Genomic DNA, 14974 nt, shown 5'->3' on the forward strand with positions numbered 1-14974 from the left:
ACCTAGAGCATGTCCTCGCCGGGGGACCCGTGTCCCGCGGCTGGAGAGCAGCCGGGAGCTGGGCTGCCCGTGCAGGCGGCGGGAGGCGCGCTGCTGCTTGGCGGGCTGGCGGTCCTGCTGGGCTGGGTCTGGCTGCGGTGGCAGCGCGCATGCGGCATCCCCCCGGGGCCGGCGCCCCGGCCGCTCGTGGGTAACCTGGGGCACTTGCTGGTGCCGCGCTTCCTGCGGCTGCAGTTCTGGCTGGACTCCGGCAGCCAGGCGGCCACGGTGGGCCGGCACGTGCACCTGGCCAGGCTGGCCGCTGTCTACGGCAACGTCTTCAGCTTCTTCATCGGCCACCGGCTGGTAGTGGTCCTCAGCGACTTCCACAGCGTCCGCGAGGCGCTGGTGCAGCAAGCCGAAGTGTTCAGTGACCGCCCAAGGTTGCCGCTCATCTCTATCTTGACCAAGGAGAAGGGTGAGCGCGCCGCGGGCTCCGGACCTCCCCCGGGGCGGCTGGGGTGGAAGGTGACTACCTGCTCCTGCCCACCTGCTCCCTGCCCTGCACCTAGCACCGGGGACAGGGACCGGAGGCGCGGCTTCTAAGGCGAGATCAAAGTGGGAGACGCACAGGAAGGCGAGGGACAGGGTACCAAAGTGTGAAATCAGGGGCCACTCTTCTGGAAGCCTTACTTCCTCTGTCCCAGGCGCGGCTTCCTCACTCATAGCTCTGTGAGCTCAACGTTTCTAAACTTTGGCCGAGTTGGAAAAGGGAAGAAAAGTCTTTTCACCCAGTGACTATCAGCTCCAAAAGTCTAAGATAGTTTTCCTTAAGAGAGTCCAGAAACCAAGCTAGGAGCCTGTTGAACTGAATATGTTGGCTCATAGTCCCGCTAATATTTTGGCAGGGAATGTGGCTTCTTTCTGCTTGTGTCTGAAGAACTTGCCGGAGGTTAAATTTTTTTAAAGTTGACTAATATTTTAGGGGGAGGGGCAATGGCTATTTTAAGATAGCCTATTTCTTTCGCGCCAGAGTTTCCATTCTGTTCCCAAACCCCATGTGTACCTCCCTGCCAATCCTGTATTCTGCCTTTTAGACACTCAAGTACAAGACTGAAGCCATCACTTTACGTCATTGTGGATGGCACATGTGCCTCTATTCAGGAGGGTGGCCCCTGGCTTCACAATTTGATATCCCCTCCCTCACCCCATTCCTAACTTTCCTATGGGATCCCCCCATCCCCAGCCCCGCAGGGCCTCAGAAAGGATCTGTAATCCAGGCAGGCAGGGGTGATCACTGGGCTGATCACTGGGAGAATTTGAATGCTATATAAAGTGTAGTTAGTTCTTGTTCCTAAGACCACCCCGGCCTCTGTGGAAAACAGAAGATGAATGTGCCACATTGTACTGCATCTTACTTGGCTAGAGATGGGTTCAAGATGGACATTCGACAGCCACCATGCCAGACACTTCTAGATTAAGATAGGATTCTTTAGAGTGAAATCTAGACCTAGAATACCCAGCTGATGTGGCCGCTAGTGAAGGAAGAGAAAGAGATGCATCTTTGGCTTGAGCTTGCAGTGTTCTTTCCATCCTTCGTCCAGTTAAAGTGGCAACTTGACCTTGGGGTTATAGAAAACAGACAGTGTTCTGGGTTGTTGTCTAGACCCTGAGACAGGAGAATGGCTTTCGCTTTCTGGCTCCCAGCCTAGTGATGAGCTCCTGATTTGGTAAGAGGAAGGCAATGGAATAATGCAGAGAGGGACTCATGGGGTGCACCGAGGCTCTCCTTTGGGCTCCTCATACCCCTAGTCACACGTTTTATCCACTCCTGTTATCTCTACAGAAAAAGCACTTATATTCATACCTCACTTATAGGAATTAGTGGTAAAGCATAGAGAATGAAGCATGAAGAAAGTCAAAATCTGGGGCCTGGAGAAAGGGCTCAGTGTCGAAAAACACTTGCTGTTCCTCTAGAGGACTCGGCTCCAGTTCCCAGGACCCACATGGCAGCTCATAACCACTATAACTCCAGTACCGGGGGACCCAACAATCTCTTCTGTTCTCCCTAGGCACCAGACACACACGTGGTACACACACATATGTTCAAATAAAACATGCATAGCCAAAATGAAAATAAATCTTTAAAAAACAGAAATATGTTTTCAGAGTCAACACCTCTGACTTTCTGGTAGGAAGGGATTTCTAAGCTAGGACGTCCAGCACAAATCATAATGAAAAAGAACTCGGGGCGGGTGAGGTGCCACACGCCTGTAGTCCCAGCACTTGGAGAGGCAGAGGCAGTTGGATCTCTGTGGGTTTGAGGTCAGCCAGGTCTACAAAGCAAGTCCAGAACAGCCAAGGCTGCACAGAGAAACCTGCCTCAAAAAGCAATAAAAAAATAAAATAAAATAAATTATTATTATTTTTTTTAAAGGTGGAAAGAAAGAGAAAGAAGCTAGACGGGCACCGTGGCAGTTGGGAGGCTGAGTCAGGAGGATTGTCACAACTTCAAGGCCAGCGTAGGCTTCAGAGTAACTCCTTATCTTAAAAAAAAAAATGCACTTGTGGACCGGAGAGATGGCTCAGTGGTTAGGAGCACGCACTGCTCTTTTCGAGGACCTGAGTTCAGATTTCAGCACCCATGTTAGGTGGCTCACAGCCCCCTCTAACTCCTGCTACAGGGAATCCGTGATGCCCTCTTCTGGCTCCCACAGGCATCTGCATGAACACGTGACATACAAATCACACACACACAATAAATAGGTGTTTTTAATTTACAATGGTATCTTTAAATGGTATTATGCTTATCAAATAATACCATTAAAAACTAAAAAAAAAAAAAATCACATGAGAGAGGCAGTTAGCTATGCATTTAAAATATATAGAAAGGAAATCTCCACACAGTGACTCTTGGAATAAGAAACCTATCAATGACCTATGTAAAGCTGCTCTGCCCCATGCTGACAACCACAGAACCGCTAATGAAAAATCACATGAGGTACATTTCCACCCTCTGGGGGCAAAAAATAAAAATTACAAGTATCAAGTGGTGACAACTGTTTATATCCTTGTGGATATACTTTTGCTTCATCTACTTAGGACAGTAATTTGACAGTGCCTATTCATGTGAAGATATCCGTATTTTATGGCTCATCACTGCTCCCTTACTGATGTCTGTAAAATTTGGGGAAAGTCCATATTCAAGCATGCTTTTGTCCATGTAAATGTTCATATTGAAAAGCTTCTCCTTTCCCCGGTCCTGGGGGTTGAGCCCAGAGCTTTTGGCATGCTGGTTATGCACTGTACTGCTGAGCTGAACCCCCACCCTTGAAAGACACCTTGTAGAGGGATTTGGCGTATACAATAACTCGACAACAGAGCCCAGTCTTTCTTTAATTTGCAGGTGTATACTGCACACCAGAAGCTAAGGATTCGGAACATGGCGTTGGTGGCATGAATGTGGCCCGTCCCCCGCGGGCTCATGTGTTTAAACATTTGGCCCTAGCTTGTGGAGTGTTTTAGGGAGCTGTAGAACCTTTAGGAGGTGGGCCCAGCTGGAGGAAGCTAGTCCCTCAGCCTTAAGTGTGGGTTGGCTGGGATCGAAACTTAATGCTCCCTGACGAGGGTGTAAGCAAGCAAGCTATTGCTGCTGCTGCCGGCTGCTTACACTGCCGTGTGTGTCCAGTCACCATGGGCCGTTCGCCCGCAAACAGAAGCAAAGTGAATCCTTTCTCCCTCATATAACGTCCCATAAAGTATTTGCTCACAGTAGCTAGAAAAATAATCAGTGCAGTGGGGAGAGGGGGAGGTGCTGTGACCTGCACTGCTTTGGAGTTGACCTGACTGGGGCCCCCCGGGGAATGAAGAAAGGACAGACACACCTACAGAGAAGCTGGGATCTGGTGGACAGCGCAGACTGATGGGGACCCACAGCCAGCATCCGGAAAACGCCGTGCATTTATTTTATGCATCTGAACTGAGGAGGCGGGTTACTGTTCACGGCTGAGCAAAGGAGGTGCAATCAGCTCATCTTGGTAGGAGGTCTCTGTGGAAGAGCAGTTTCAGGCTGTCAACATCAGGAAGGGGAATGCTGCCCTGGGTACTGTCGCACATACTGTCAGCATCCACACGTGGACCAGTGGCCGGCTCTTGCTATTTTTAGAGCCTGATTTGTTACCTAGGCTGAGGCGTCGGGCTCCTTAACGTGGCAGTGCTCACGTCAGTAACACAAGTTTTGCTCAGGACTTCATCCGCTCCCCACGGGAAGGAGAGCTGGCTGAGACGAGAAAAGACATCATGAAAACGAGGAGGATGAAGTGGGTGACAGGATAGAAGAAACTTTTGATAACGGTTGGAACATCTAGGTGCGGTTCTGTTGGCGTCCAGCGTTGGGAGATGTATGCATTAGGATGAGATAGGATGCAGCCATTGATGGTCACAATGTCGTCAGGCCCCGGCTGTGTACACGGCTCTATCCCAGAGGCTGGAGTTTGAATGGGAAGAACGATGTGGTCTCTGCTCCTGTGTCAGGCTGGTACTCTGATTGTGCTTCTGTTCACAATGTTTAGAATATGGGTGTTTGGAGGATGGGTGCTTTTTGTTTGAAAGGTTTCCTAAGCCTGAATCTACTGTTTTGAAATATAAGGCCATTTAAGTGAACAATACTTTGAAGCATCAAAACTCACTGCTTTTCATTTTACCAGAAGTTGCCAACTTAAGAGCAAATTATCCTAATTTAGTCTCAGCTTTTATTGGAAATATCTCTATAATGAAACTTGACTAGTTTTCTTTATCCGTGTTTAAACTTTTGCCATGAGTCTTGAAAATTCAGACTATACCTCATTGTAGATCCCGTTTGCTATTCCCAGGCCTTGCTTTCACCTTCCTGTCTCTGTCGTTTGCAGGAATTGTGTTTGCACACTATGGTCCAATATGGAAACAGCAGAGGAAATTCTCCCACTCGACACTTCGTCATTTCGGTTTGGGAAAGCTCAGCCTGGAGCCCAAGATTATTGAGGAGTTCAAGTATGTGAAAGAAGAAATGCAGAAGCATGGGGACGCCCCCTTCAGCCCCTTCCCGGTCATCAGCAATGCCGTCTCCAACATCATCTGCTCCCTGTGCTTCGGCCAACGCTTCGATTACACCAACAGGGAATTTAAGAAGGTGCTGGATTTCATGGCTCGGGGCTTAGAAATCTGCCTACACGGCCATCTCTTCCTGATCAACGTATGCCCCTGGTTTTACTACCTTCCCTTTGGGCCATTTAAGGAACTGCGGCAGATTGAAAGGGACATAACCCGCTTCCTTAAAAACATCGTTAAAGAGCATCAGGAGTCTCTGGATGCCAGCAACCCCCAGGACTTCATTGACATGTACCTTCTGCACTCGGAGGAGGAGAGGAAGGCCAGCAATAGCAGCACCAGTTTCGATGAGGATTACCTCTTCTACATCATTGGGGACCTCTTCGTCGCTGGCACTGACACCACAACCAACTCCTTGCTTTGGTGCCTGCTGTACATGTCCGTGAACCCCGATGTGCAAAGTAATTGATAGATTTGTTCTTTACTCGGGTAGAGGCAGGTGGCAGCCTCTGGGATCTGCTGGCTCCAGGCCCTCAAGTCTCCAGGTTGGAAAACAAAACCAACACCTGCATTTTATAGGGAGTTTAAGACGTGAACAGTGAAGCCTCAGGTTTCTAGATGGGCTAGTGCCATAGCTTGCTCACCCCTGCTTTAGTCTCTGTCTTCCGGTTCCCTGTGAAACCTGTGAAAGTGAAGGAGCGTTAGAGAAGTAGGGTGTTTTATAGCTAAGGGAGTCATAACTCTCATCTGGACTCATTCATCTTGTCTTGAAAATGGAGACCCCAAGCCCGAAGAGTCAGTGAAGGTCACAGCCGGCACTGCCACGCTAGCCCAGTGGACAGCAGGTGGCAGGTGGGGGCAGTAAATATTGGATGCATAGTGGAGTGTGGTATATGGTTTCCACGTCAGCTCTAAGCGTTCCCTACTAAATCAGTCACTTAAACGAACCTGAATTTGCTCTAAGTCAGGAGCATGGCCTATGCTTCCCTGGGCTAAAGGTGGGGTGCTGGCCAGGCTGTGTTGCTTTCTGGAGGCCCCAGAGGAAAATTCCTTTCCTTGCCATCTCCAGCTTCTTCAGCCTGTGGTCCTCTCCCCCATCTTCAGAGCCAGAGAAGCCGCAGCACTCTGACATGCTTCCTCAGTCACGTCCCCCTCTGCCTAAAGTCGGCTGGGCTGATTTTAACACCCACATTACCTAGTAATGGGTCCGTGTCCTGAGACTACGTCACTAGATGATGCCATCATTATGTGAGCATCACAGAGTACATGTTAACCACCCACGCTGGCTTGTGTGTCCTGTGATTGACTAAAGTGTTACCCTACAGCATAAAATTGTACTGTACCTCGGGATGCGTTTCCCCATATTTAGTAGAGTTCCTGCTGCCAAGTGCTTGTCAGTTGGATATGATTTGATGCTATCCCCCAAAGGTTTGCTCCTTGGTGGTGTCATACTAAGGCCACGGAACCTTTGAGATACCTATAGCAAGGTAATTAGTTGTAGGCGTTTGAGAAAGCTTAGTCTGGAGACCAGCCTTTTTGAGGAGTTCGAGTGTGTGAAGGGAGAAGTGTAAAGGCATGACTTTTTCACACCATCTTCACATCCTCAGACAGGTTAATGTAGCCCTTACGGGACCCTCGTTAGTTCCCTAAGAATGAGTTAGTATGAAAGAGGGAGACTTGGCCCCTGGTTCCCTCTGGATTCCTATTTGCCACCTGACCTCTCCCTCTCACTTGCTGTCATCATGATATCCGACAGGGTATGGTGTAATCGAAGAGGGGCTTCCAAAAGTGTGAGCTAAGGTTTTCTTTATAGAGCACACAGCTTCAAGTGTTCTGATACAGTGACTGAAAGCAGACGAAGACACTGTAAGGGGTCACGTTTACAGAGCACCAGAGCGTGGCGTCGTGAACTGCTTGGAGGATCTATTTTCTTTTTCTCACCACAGATGTCACTGTGGCCATTTTAACCAGCTAGTTCTAAGCAACAGATTATCCCCAAAATTAGCTGATTAAAATAACAGCTTTATAAAGTTTTATAAAGTTCTTACAAAGTTTCTGAGTATCAAGAATCCAGGTTGGTGAGAGGTACATGTATATAAACTCAGTGTTAACCAGCTTCTCAATGCTGTAACAAAGTGTGACTGATAACTGACAAGAGAGAAGCATTTTGGCTCATGGCTTCAATCCATGGCCAGTCGGCACTCTTGCAGTGGGGCCTATGGTAAGGCAAGGTGCTGTGGTGGTGAGTTTCCTCAGGGCAGAAAAAAAGAGAAGGAAGGAGGAGGTGCCAGGGCAGAGCCATTCTCTCCATGGGCACACCCGCTGACCTCAATCCTTTTGCAAGGAACCGCCTCCTATTGGCACTCTGTAGGGAACAAACCTGCAGCCACAGGCTTTTGAGGGATGTTCTCAACCAGCAGGTGCAAAGGCCGTGTCTGTTGGGTTTAATTTGGACTTTCCCATGGTGCCACAGCTTAGAGAGTCACATGAGGGTTAATGTTGGTGCCCTAGGCCCACAGTGCTGTTTCTTTTGCCCAGTCTGTTCTGTCATCCTCCAAAGCCCGGGTGTGGTAGAGCCTCACCCCCAACGGCTCGTTGTCTCGACCTGAATCAGGCTACCATGCCAGCTGATTCCTTGGTAGGTAAAGTTTGCATAACATTGCTGACTTAACTCTCCCAGGCTTATCTGTGGTTCATTCTTTCCTTTTTGCATAGAGAAGGTTCATGAAGAAATTGAAAGGGTCATTGGTTGTGACCGAGTACCTTCCCTCACAGACAAGGCCCACATGCCATACACAGAAGCCACCATCATGGAGGTGCAGAGGCTATCCATGGTGGTACCACTCGCCATTCCTCATATGACCTCGGAGAAAACAGGCAAGTCTGGAGCCTGCATGCCCCTGAGGGAGTCTCCTGAGTGTGGAGAGGGGGTGTGGTCACATCAGAACCAGGTCTGGGGATTGTTTCTACCTTAACTGCCATCATTTGTTCAGGCACTGTAGTCACTGCCGGTAGGCCCTGGCCTCCAGTGCATGCACACTTAACTAGCAACACAGATGATGAAGAAACTCTGGAGTTGACAGTGACCCCGCTAGTCTTCTCGTGGCTGTCAGAAGCGCTCTCTACACACGGAATTAAGCATTTTAGCAAGAAATTAGCCCCCTTGGGTTTTTAAAATTCTGCAATCCAAGTGTAATTATTTTAAAGTTGAATAATTAACAATGGTCCGGCCTGATTCTAGGGTCACCAACTTTAACCTATCACCTGCAGAGAAGTACACCCACGTGGTGGGGTCCAGAATGTCTTTACCACACCTGTAATCCCAGCACTCGGGAGACCGAAGCAGGAGAATTGTGGCTTCAGGGACAACTCAGAGAAACAAAGAAAGAGAAAAGAGAGGCTGATGGAGAGGGCAAGGTTAAGGCTTCTAGAGACAGCCTAGAATGCAAATTAGATCCTCCAGGGAAGAGCCAAGCACCTGTGAGATACTGGCTAGCCTGTCAGCTGGTAGTAGTGGGAGGTGAGTTCCCTGCGGCTCTCTTACCTTTGTTTGTCCTCCCCATCAGACTGTTGTGTAGGCAGAAAAGCCTGTAAGCTCTTCCATTCTGTGCGGGAATAGTTTTATGTCAACCGGACATAGAGCTAAAAGCTGAAGTCGTCTGAGGGGAGGGAACTTGAATTAAGAAAATGCCTCCATAAGATTGGGCGTAGGCAAGCCTGTAGGACTGGTTCTCAACCTTTCCTAATGCTGTGACCCTTAAATATAGTTCCTCATGTTTTGGTGACCCCTAACCATAATATATATATTATATATTATATATTATTTTATATATATATATATTGCTACTTTGTAACTAATTTTTCTACTACTAGGAATCATAATGTAAATGTCTGATATTCTTGATGGTCTTGGGCGACCCCGTAGAAGGGGCACCTGACTCCCAAAGGGGTCTCAACCCACAGGTTGAGAAAGATTGCTCCAAGGCATTTTCTTAATTATTGTCTGATGGGGGAGGGCCTACCGTTGTGGGTGGTTCCATCCTTGGGCTGATGGTCCTGGGTTCTATAAGAAAGCAGGCTCACCAAGCCATGTTGAACAAGCCAGTAAGCAGCACCCCTCCGTGGCTCTGCCTGAGCTCCTGCCTCCAGCTTCCTGCTCTGTTTGAGTTCAGGTCCTGACTTCCCTCAGTGATGAACATGGAAGTGTAAGCCAAATATACCCTTCCCTCCCAACTTGCTTAAGTCATGCTGTTTGAGCACAGCAATAGTAACCCTATCTAAGACACATTCTGTGTAAATTTTAAGGTATAAATCTTGGGGAAAGTTTACCTAGAATGCCCTGTTTCTGTTTGAGTGTTTTCTTGATTGTAAGTTTTAATGGCCTAACTTTTAGCTCATTGTTTCAACACCTAGCCCAGTTCCTCCTGTCTCAGACTGGGTCTGGGGTGGAGCAGCGGAAAACTGCTGGTTGATACAATCTTATCCTTCTCCTCAGGAACCTCAGAGTTTGGTCTCAGCCAACTACAGTGGCTAAATATTTTCACCCTTAAAACAGTAAAGAGAACTATTAGTGAAAGCGTGGCACTGACTTTATTCTTGCTTGTTGTCTGCAGTCCTCCAAGGATACACTATTCCTAAAGGCACGATTGTCCTACCCAACCTGTGGGCAATACACAGAGACCCAGCCATCTGGGAGAAGCCAGATGACTTCTGTCCTAACCGATTCCTGGATGAGCAGGGACGGCTTTTGAAAAGGGAAACGTTTATTCCTTTCGGGATCGGTCAGTTAAACCTTGGTTTATAATTTTTTTTAACTTCATTATTATTTTGTGTATGTGTGTGTGTTTGTGTGTGTGTGTCTGTGTGTGTCTGTGTGCACACGCGCACACACGCATATTTGAGATGTGGCTATGGGAGTGTAGGTATAGAGATCAGAAGGCAACTTGCAGGAGTCAGTTCTTAGCTACCGAGTTGCCTTCCTGACCCAGCCTTTTTTCTTTTTCTTCTTCAAAAGATAAAAACAGAGGTGGAGCTGTGGACAGAGGTTACTCAGTAGTGCTATGTTCTGTTTCTGTGCGTGTGCGAGAAAGAAGAAAGAAGCAGGGAGGGAGCTGGGCCTAATCTTTACAACTAGGAATCTTCCCTTCCTGGTTCTTTGGGGTCCGAAAAGCGGTGAGGTTAGGAGCTATTAGAGTTATGAACAACTTTTTTTTTTTTAAATTACAGTTTATTTACTTATTTATTTTATGTGTGCATTTGTGGTGGGGAGGGTGACAGTTGCCTCAGCATGTGTGTGTAGCTCACGGACAACTCACAGGAAGCAGTCAGCTCTCCACCATGTGGGACCCAGGGATTGAACTCAGGTTGTCAGGTCTAAGCAAGGGTCTCTACCATGTTGGAGGTCTGAGAACAGCACCCCTGATCTGCTAGGCAGGGGCTGAGGGCCTCCCTCTCTTCAGGTCTTTCTTTAGGTTCCTAGATTAAGGCTCTCAAGGCTCTTTCTGTGGGAACAGAAAGTTCCAGAAACTTTGATCTCACTTTCTTCCCCTTAGTCCTCCAGGTCACAGGGAGGGTGAAGTAAGTAAGAAGGCAAGAGGCAGGGTGGCTTTCCTTCCAGATCCATCCCTAGTTCCTGTCTCTCTGACTAGGAGGTCAAAGGGTGAACTAGCTGTGTGGACAGATAAACTGAAGAAGACTGTGTTATCCACAGACTCCAGTTAGACACTTGCTACAAAACAATTGTATCATAACTGTTCCTCCTTCTCTGGTCTCACTTTTAGGGAAGCGGGTGTGTATGGGAGAGCAGCTGGCAAAGATGGAGCTCTTCCTGATGTTCGTGAGCTTGATGCAGAGCTTCACCTTTGCTCTACCCGAGGGATCCGAGAAGCCCATCATGACTGGAAGATTTGGTCTAACATTAGCCCCACACCCATTTAATGTAACCGTCTCAAAGAGATGAAGACACCACTGAGAAGAGAGGGGGGCACAGCAGCCAAAACCATGTCCTACCTAGACAGTCTTCCTGCTACTCTGGAGCATGGTCCCAGCAACTCAACACAGCCAGGAGAGGCTCCAGAGGAGAGACCAAGAGGGAGAGGGTGTCACACCACAGAGGCCTCCTTAGCAGGACTCCGCAGAGCTGGGGATGCCCACGGGAAAGTATGGATGCTAGATGTAGTTGTGTAGATTCCATTAGGAGGCAGACCTTCTCATCTCTCAGCCTCTGTCATCACATCCTAAAGTGAGGGTAGCAAAATTTCTCTCTCCTCACTTCTGAGGAGGACTGAACCTTTCCTGGCATCTCTGCTGTGAGCAAATGCTGGGCAATTCAGGAGTAGGTCTGCCTTGAGATCTTTCAAGGTCCCAGACAACAAGGAAGTGTGTTCAACATGGACACTATCTTTTTTTGTTTAGGGCTGTGTTCTTTACTTTTTCTTTTTCTTTTTTTTTTATAGAACTGAGATGAATTGTCCCCCTGCCCAGTATGTTGAGGAAAAAAAAAACAGCCTCTTGAGGTTATTGTCCACATAAGCACTGAGCCTGGCGCACAGCCCAGTTCCACCCTGTTTAACCAAGTACAGAGACCCCGCTCTGCCTGGAGTTGGGCCCTGGATCCCGGGCTGGGGAATTTGATAATGGAATCATAGAACTGGTCAAGAAGAGATTTCTCATTCAAATGATTCTGGACCCTCCTCTCGTGTTGCATCACCAGCCATAGTTTGACTGACTTGAATACTCTCCAAAACAAGAAGCAGCCTGTATTTCTTGACAGGAGGGCCCTCTAATGGCTCCTTCAGGGGCCTCATGGCAGTGTGGGAATGTACTTACCATAATGGTTGACTGCTATTGGCCTTCTGCTGCCAGGCTGAGGATGATGGGTAGCAAAGCCATCTCTCACAGTCAACAGTGTACATCTCAATGTGCCTGTGTCTGGCTCCTTGCTCCTGTCCCCCATCGTACTGGGAAGGGACCATTGTGACGCTGAGCCTTTCTTAGGGAGGCTCTGTACTGAATGCTTTGCTTGACTGTATATGTCATCCTCACACTAAGGGAGCTGAGGCTTTGCAGTGCCAAGGCCCATAATTAAAAAGTGCCATTACCGGGTCTTTAAGCTACGCTACTTTGTGACTGGAAAGCACTTTCTGAGCCTCTCTAAGTACTGCCTCCATATGGTCCTGAAGCCTCAGTTGCCTGTGTTCCTCTTCATCCCAGTTGACTCCTCGGGTCAGGCTTCACACCGCTGCCTCCTCACCATGCCTTATTCTTGGTAGATGCCCAGGCAACTTGGGAGTGAGTTAGGGAAGGTGATTAAGGGGAAAAGCCTACGTGTTTATTACCATCAGTTCAGGATAGTTTTAAAATACAGTATGATTTTCCCTACCTGTTTAAGCCAGTGTTTAAAAATGTGCTAGACTTTTGTTTATCATGTGAAGTAACCATTTTAGGGAAATTTAGAGTGGTGCCTTAACTGCCAAAAACATAGCACAGAAAAGACCTAATATGAGAAAAATAAAGATCTAATATGAGGAAAAAGGAAAATGCGAACTATTGTATAACCAAGTATTGATGAATTTTTTGATCCTACATTCTCCATATTTATCCACCATGCTGCTTTCCCTTTCATAAATTATAAGCACTTTCAAAGCAGACGAGTGAAATACAGGCTAATCTTTAGGTATCCGAAGATTGTTTCTGAGGCCTGCATACTGAATGTGTGGAGACTGAGGCAGTACTCCTTATTCAGGTGGAGACTGAGGCAGTACTCCTTATTCAGGTGGTGCCTGAATGCATCATCCTGCTCCCGTAAGCAGCATAGTTTAACTGGACTTGAAGTTCCTGTGATTTTTTTAAGCCTTGGCATTTGCAAGCTCCTTACTCTTTGACTCCCACCTCGGTTTCTGGACCCCCCTAACCAAAGATTTCACATCATACTTGAAAAGGACTTCTGCCGGACATGAGATGATGTCAGAATCCCAAGTTTATCCAGCAGTATAATACCGTGCCTCAAGCTACTGCACTTTGAAGACCCTTTAACACACCCTGATACAAAGGGCCTGTGCTTTTCCCGAACCTCCTGCTATTTTACCATTTTGCACTTCATCTGAAATGTGAACAATTTTCTAAGTCTAACGAGGTCTAGACCTCATCTTTGATGGAGCTGTTGGTACTCTTATTAAACCTTTTATTTAAAGAAGATGGTGTTAAATCCGTTTGTGTTTGTTTTTAGTTGCTTAGAAGTTTGCTGTTTTTACCAAATTTTAGTCAAAATGAAAGAGGAAACAGGAGAGAGGGTTCCACTATGTAGTTAGTACAGGCGTGACTTTCAGACAGGGTAACTTTTTAAAATATGCCCTCAGAGTCACACTCAGAGGACCTGGTACAGAGAGATGCCGAAGCAAGCCAGATTTTCTTATAATTTATTTTGTGTGTGTGAATGTTTTGCCTGAATATACACTTGTGTATTGTATACATGCATAGTATCACAGAGACCAGAAGAGGGTCTACCCCTACGACTGGAGTTATAGGTGTTTGTGAGCTGGTCACGTGGGTGCTGGGAATTGAACCCGAGTCTCTTATAAGAACAAGAGGTCTCTTAACTGGTTTTCTTCTATCTCGCCACAAACCCCTGCACAGATAAGGATGCCTCTTGTGTAAATCTCTTGTGGCAAGTCATTAAGTGCCTGTCCCTAGAGGTTAGCCGGGGACGTCACCTCAAGATTATTGATTATTGTTGATTATTTGAGACAGTGTGTTTGGGCGTCTGCAGTGCTGCCTGGTGCATTCTCTGAAGCTCCCTTATCTGTTTGAAGACTAGAGCTAGGAAAAAATGGAGAGCAGTTGCCTTCAGTTCTATTGCTGAAATGCTGTTAACCAAGAAAGACAGAGCTCATGTCAGAGGGCTGAGACGAATGAAACGAAACATTTCTGTAGAGCGTGGAGACCGTGTTCCATCACACTGTCTCTCTCCTTAAAGTCATGTACTGCTCAAGATGCTTCCAACCCCATCTCTGTCTCTTTGGCAAATATATGTACCCCTCTGTTGGTTTTTTGTTGTTGTTTTGTTTTGTGTGTTTTTTGTACCAGTCTTCCTAAGATGCCCCTTTCTGGTCCTTCCTCCCTCAGCAAGTGGAGCTTTAAATACTGGAAGCATCATTTTGACAATGGATGAGCTAGCCCCCCCCCCACGCCTACCCCGCTAGCTTTTCTAGAGCCACTCTTCCTCCTGTGGGTAACACTTGAGGACCAATTCCAGCTCCTGTTAAAACTGAATTTCCAAGAACTCCCAAACCTCATTTGCAGCTTATTTCCTCCAGAGCCTTTCCACTGTCTTTATGTTGTTGAACTTCGCGTCTCTCAGCTCCCCTCCTGCCTCCCCACCTCCCACCTCTCGTCTCTCCCCCTCCCTTCTCCATCATCTTTTCCCCACCTCCCACTTCCCATCTCCCCCACCTCCCATCTCCCCCATCTCTCTCCCCTTCTTCTACTCTCCTTCTCATCTCCCCCACCTCCATTCTCTTTTATCTTTCATTTCTACGACCCAACTTCCCCCTTCCACTTCCTTCTCTTCCTGTCTCCCCCACCTGCCACATCCCACTTTCCATCTTCCTTCCCCTTTCCATCTCTCCCACCTCTGACCCACCGAATACAAAGGGCAGGCTCTGCCCTGTGGTGGAGCAAGTGCCTCCTTCTATGCAAGTGCTGGGTGAATCAGCTGAGCAAATGGAGAGTGAAGTGAGTCTGTGGCAAGGCAATGGCATGACCCTATGGGCAATCAAGTGGGCAAACCTTACCCTGAGGGCTGTCTCCCACTGACTGGGGCTGCGGCCCCACTGTAGACATCTCAGCCGCAAAAAGGCTCGTGAGAAATTCAATTGTTTGGCACCCTCAGGTCTGCTTTAGCTATGTTATG

General features: G+C 47.7%; 1 protein-coding gene across 7 annotated transcripts; it reads left to right on the top strand.

The window, feature by feature from the left end:
• Nucleotides 1-9: 9 nt before the first annotated feature.
• LOC110546454 (cytochrome P450 2U1) lies at nucleotides 10-13258 on the top strand. 7 transcript variants are annotated; one of them, XR_009594685.1, is made up of 7 exons: nucleotides 10-457; nucleotides 4887-5525; nucleotides 7780-7941; nucleotides 8306-8584; nucleotides 9678-9845; nucleotides 10845-12778; nucleotides 12809-13258. XR_009594685.1 is itself a non-coding variant. In XM_060392681.1 (6 exons), exons 1-6 carry the CDS (start codon nucleotides 10-12, stop codon nucleotides 11021-11023), a joined length of 1875 nt encoding a protein of 624 aa, XP_060248664.1. In that variant the 3' UTR covers nucleotides 11024-13258. The 7 variants fall into 7 exon arrangements, 6 of the variants coding, with proteins under 6 accessions (XP_060248664.1, XP_060248665.1, XP_021488968.1 ...); XM_060392681.1 differs by having other exon boundaries at nucleotides 10845-13258; XM_060392682.1 differs by having other exon boundaries at nucleotides 7840-7941; nucleotides 10845-13258.
• Nucleotides 13259-14974: the final 1716 nt, after the last annotated feature.

The sequence above is a fragment of the Meriones unguiculatus genome, chromosome 10, assembly GCF_030254825.1.
Source record: "Meriones unguiculatus strain TT.TT164.6M chromosome 10, Bangor_MerUng_6.1, whole genome shotgun sequence".
NCBI lineage: Eukaryota > Metazoa > Chordata > Mammalia > Rodentia > Muridae > Meriones > Meriones unguiculatus.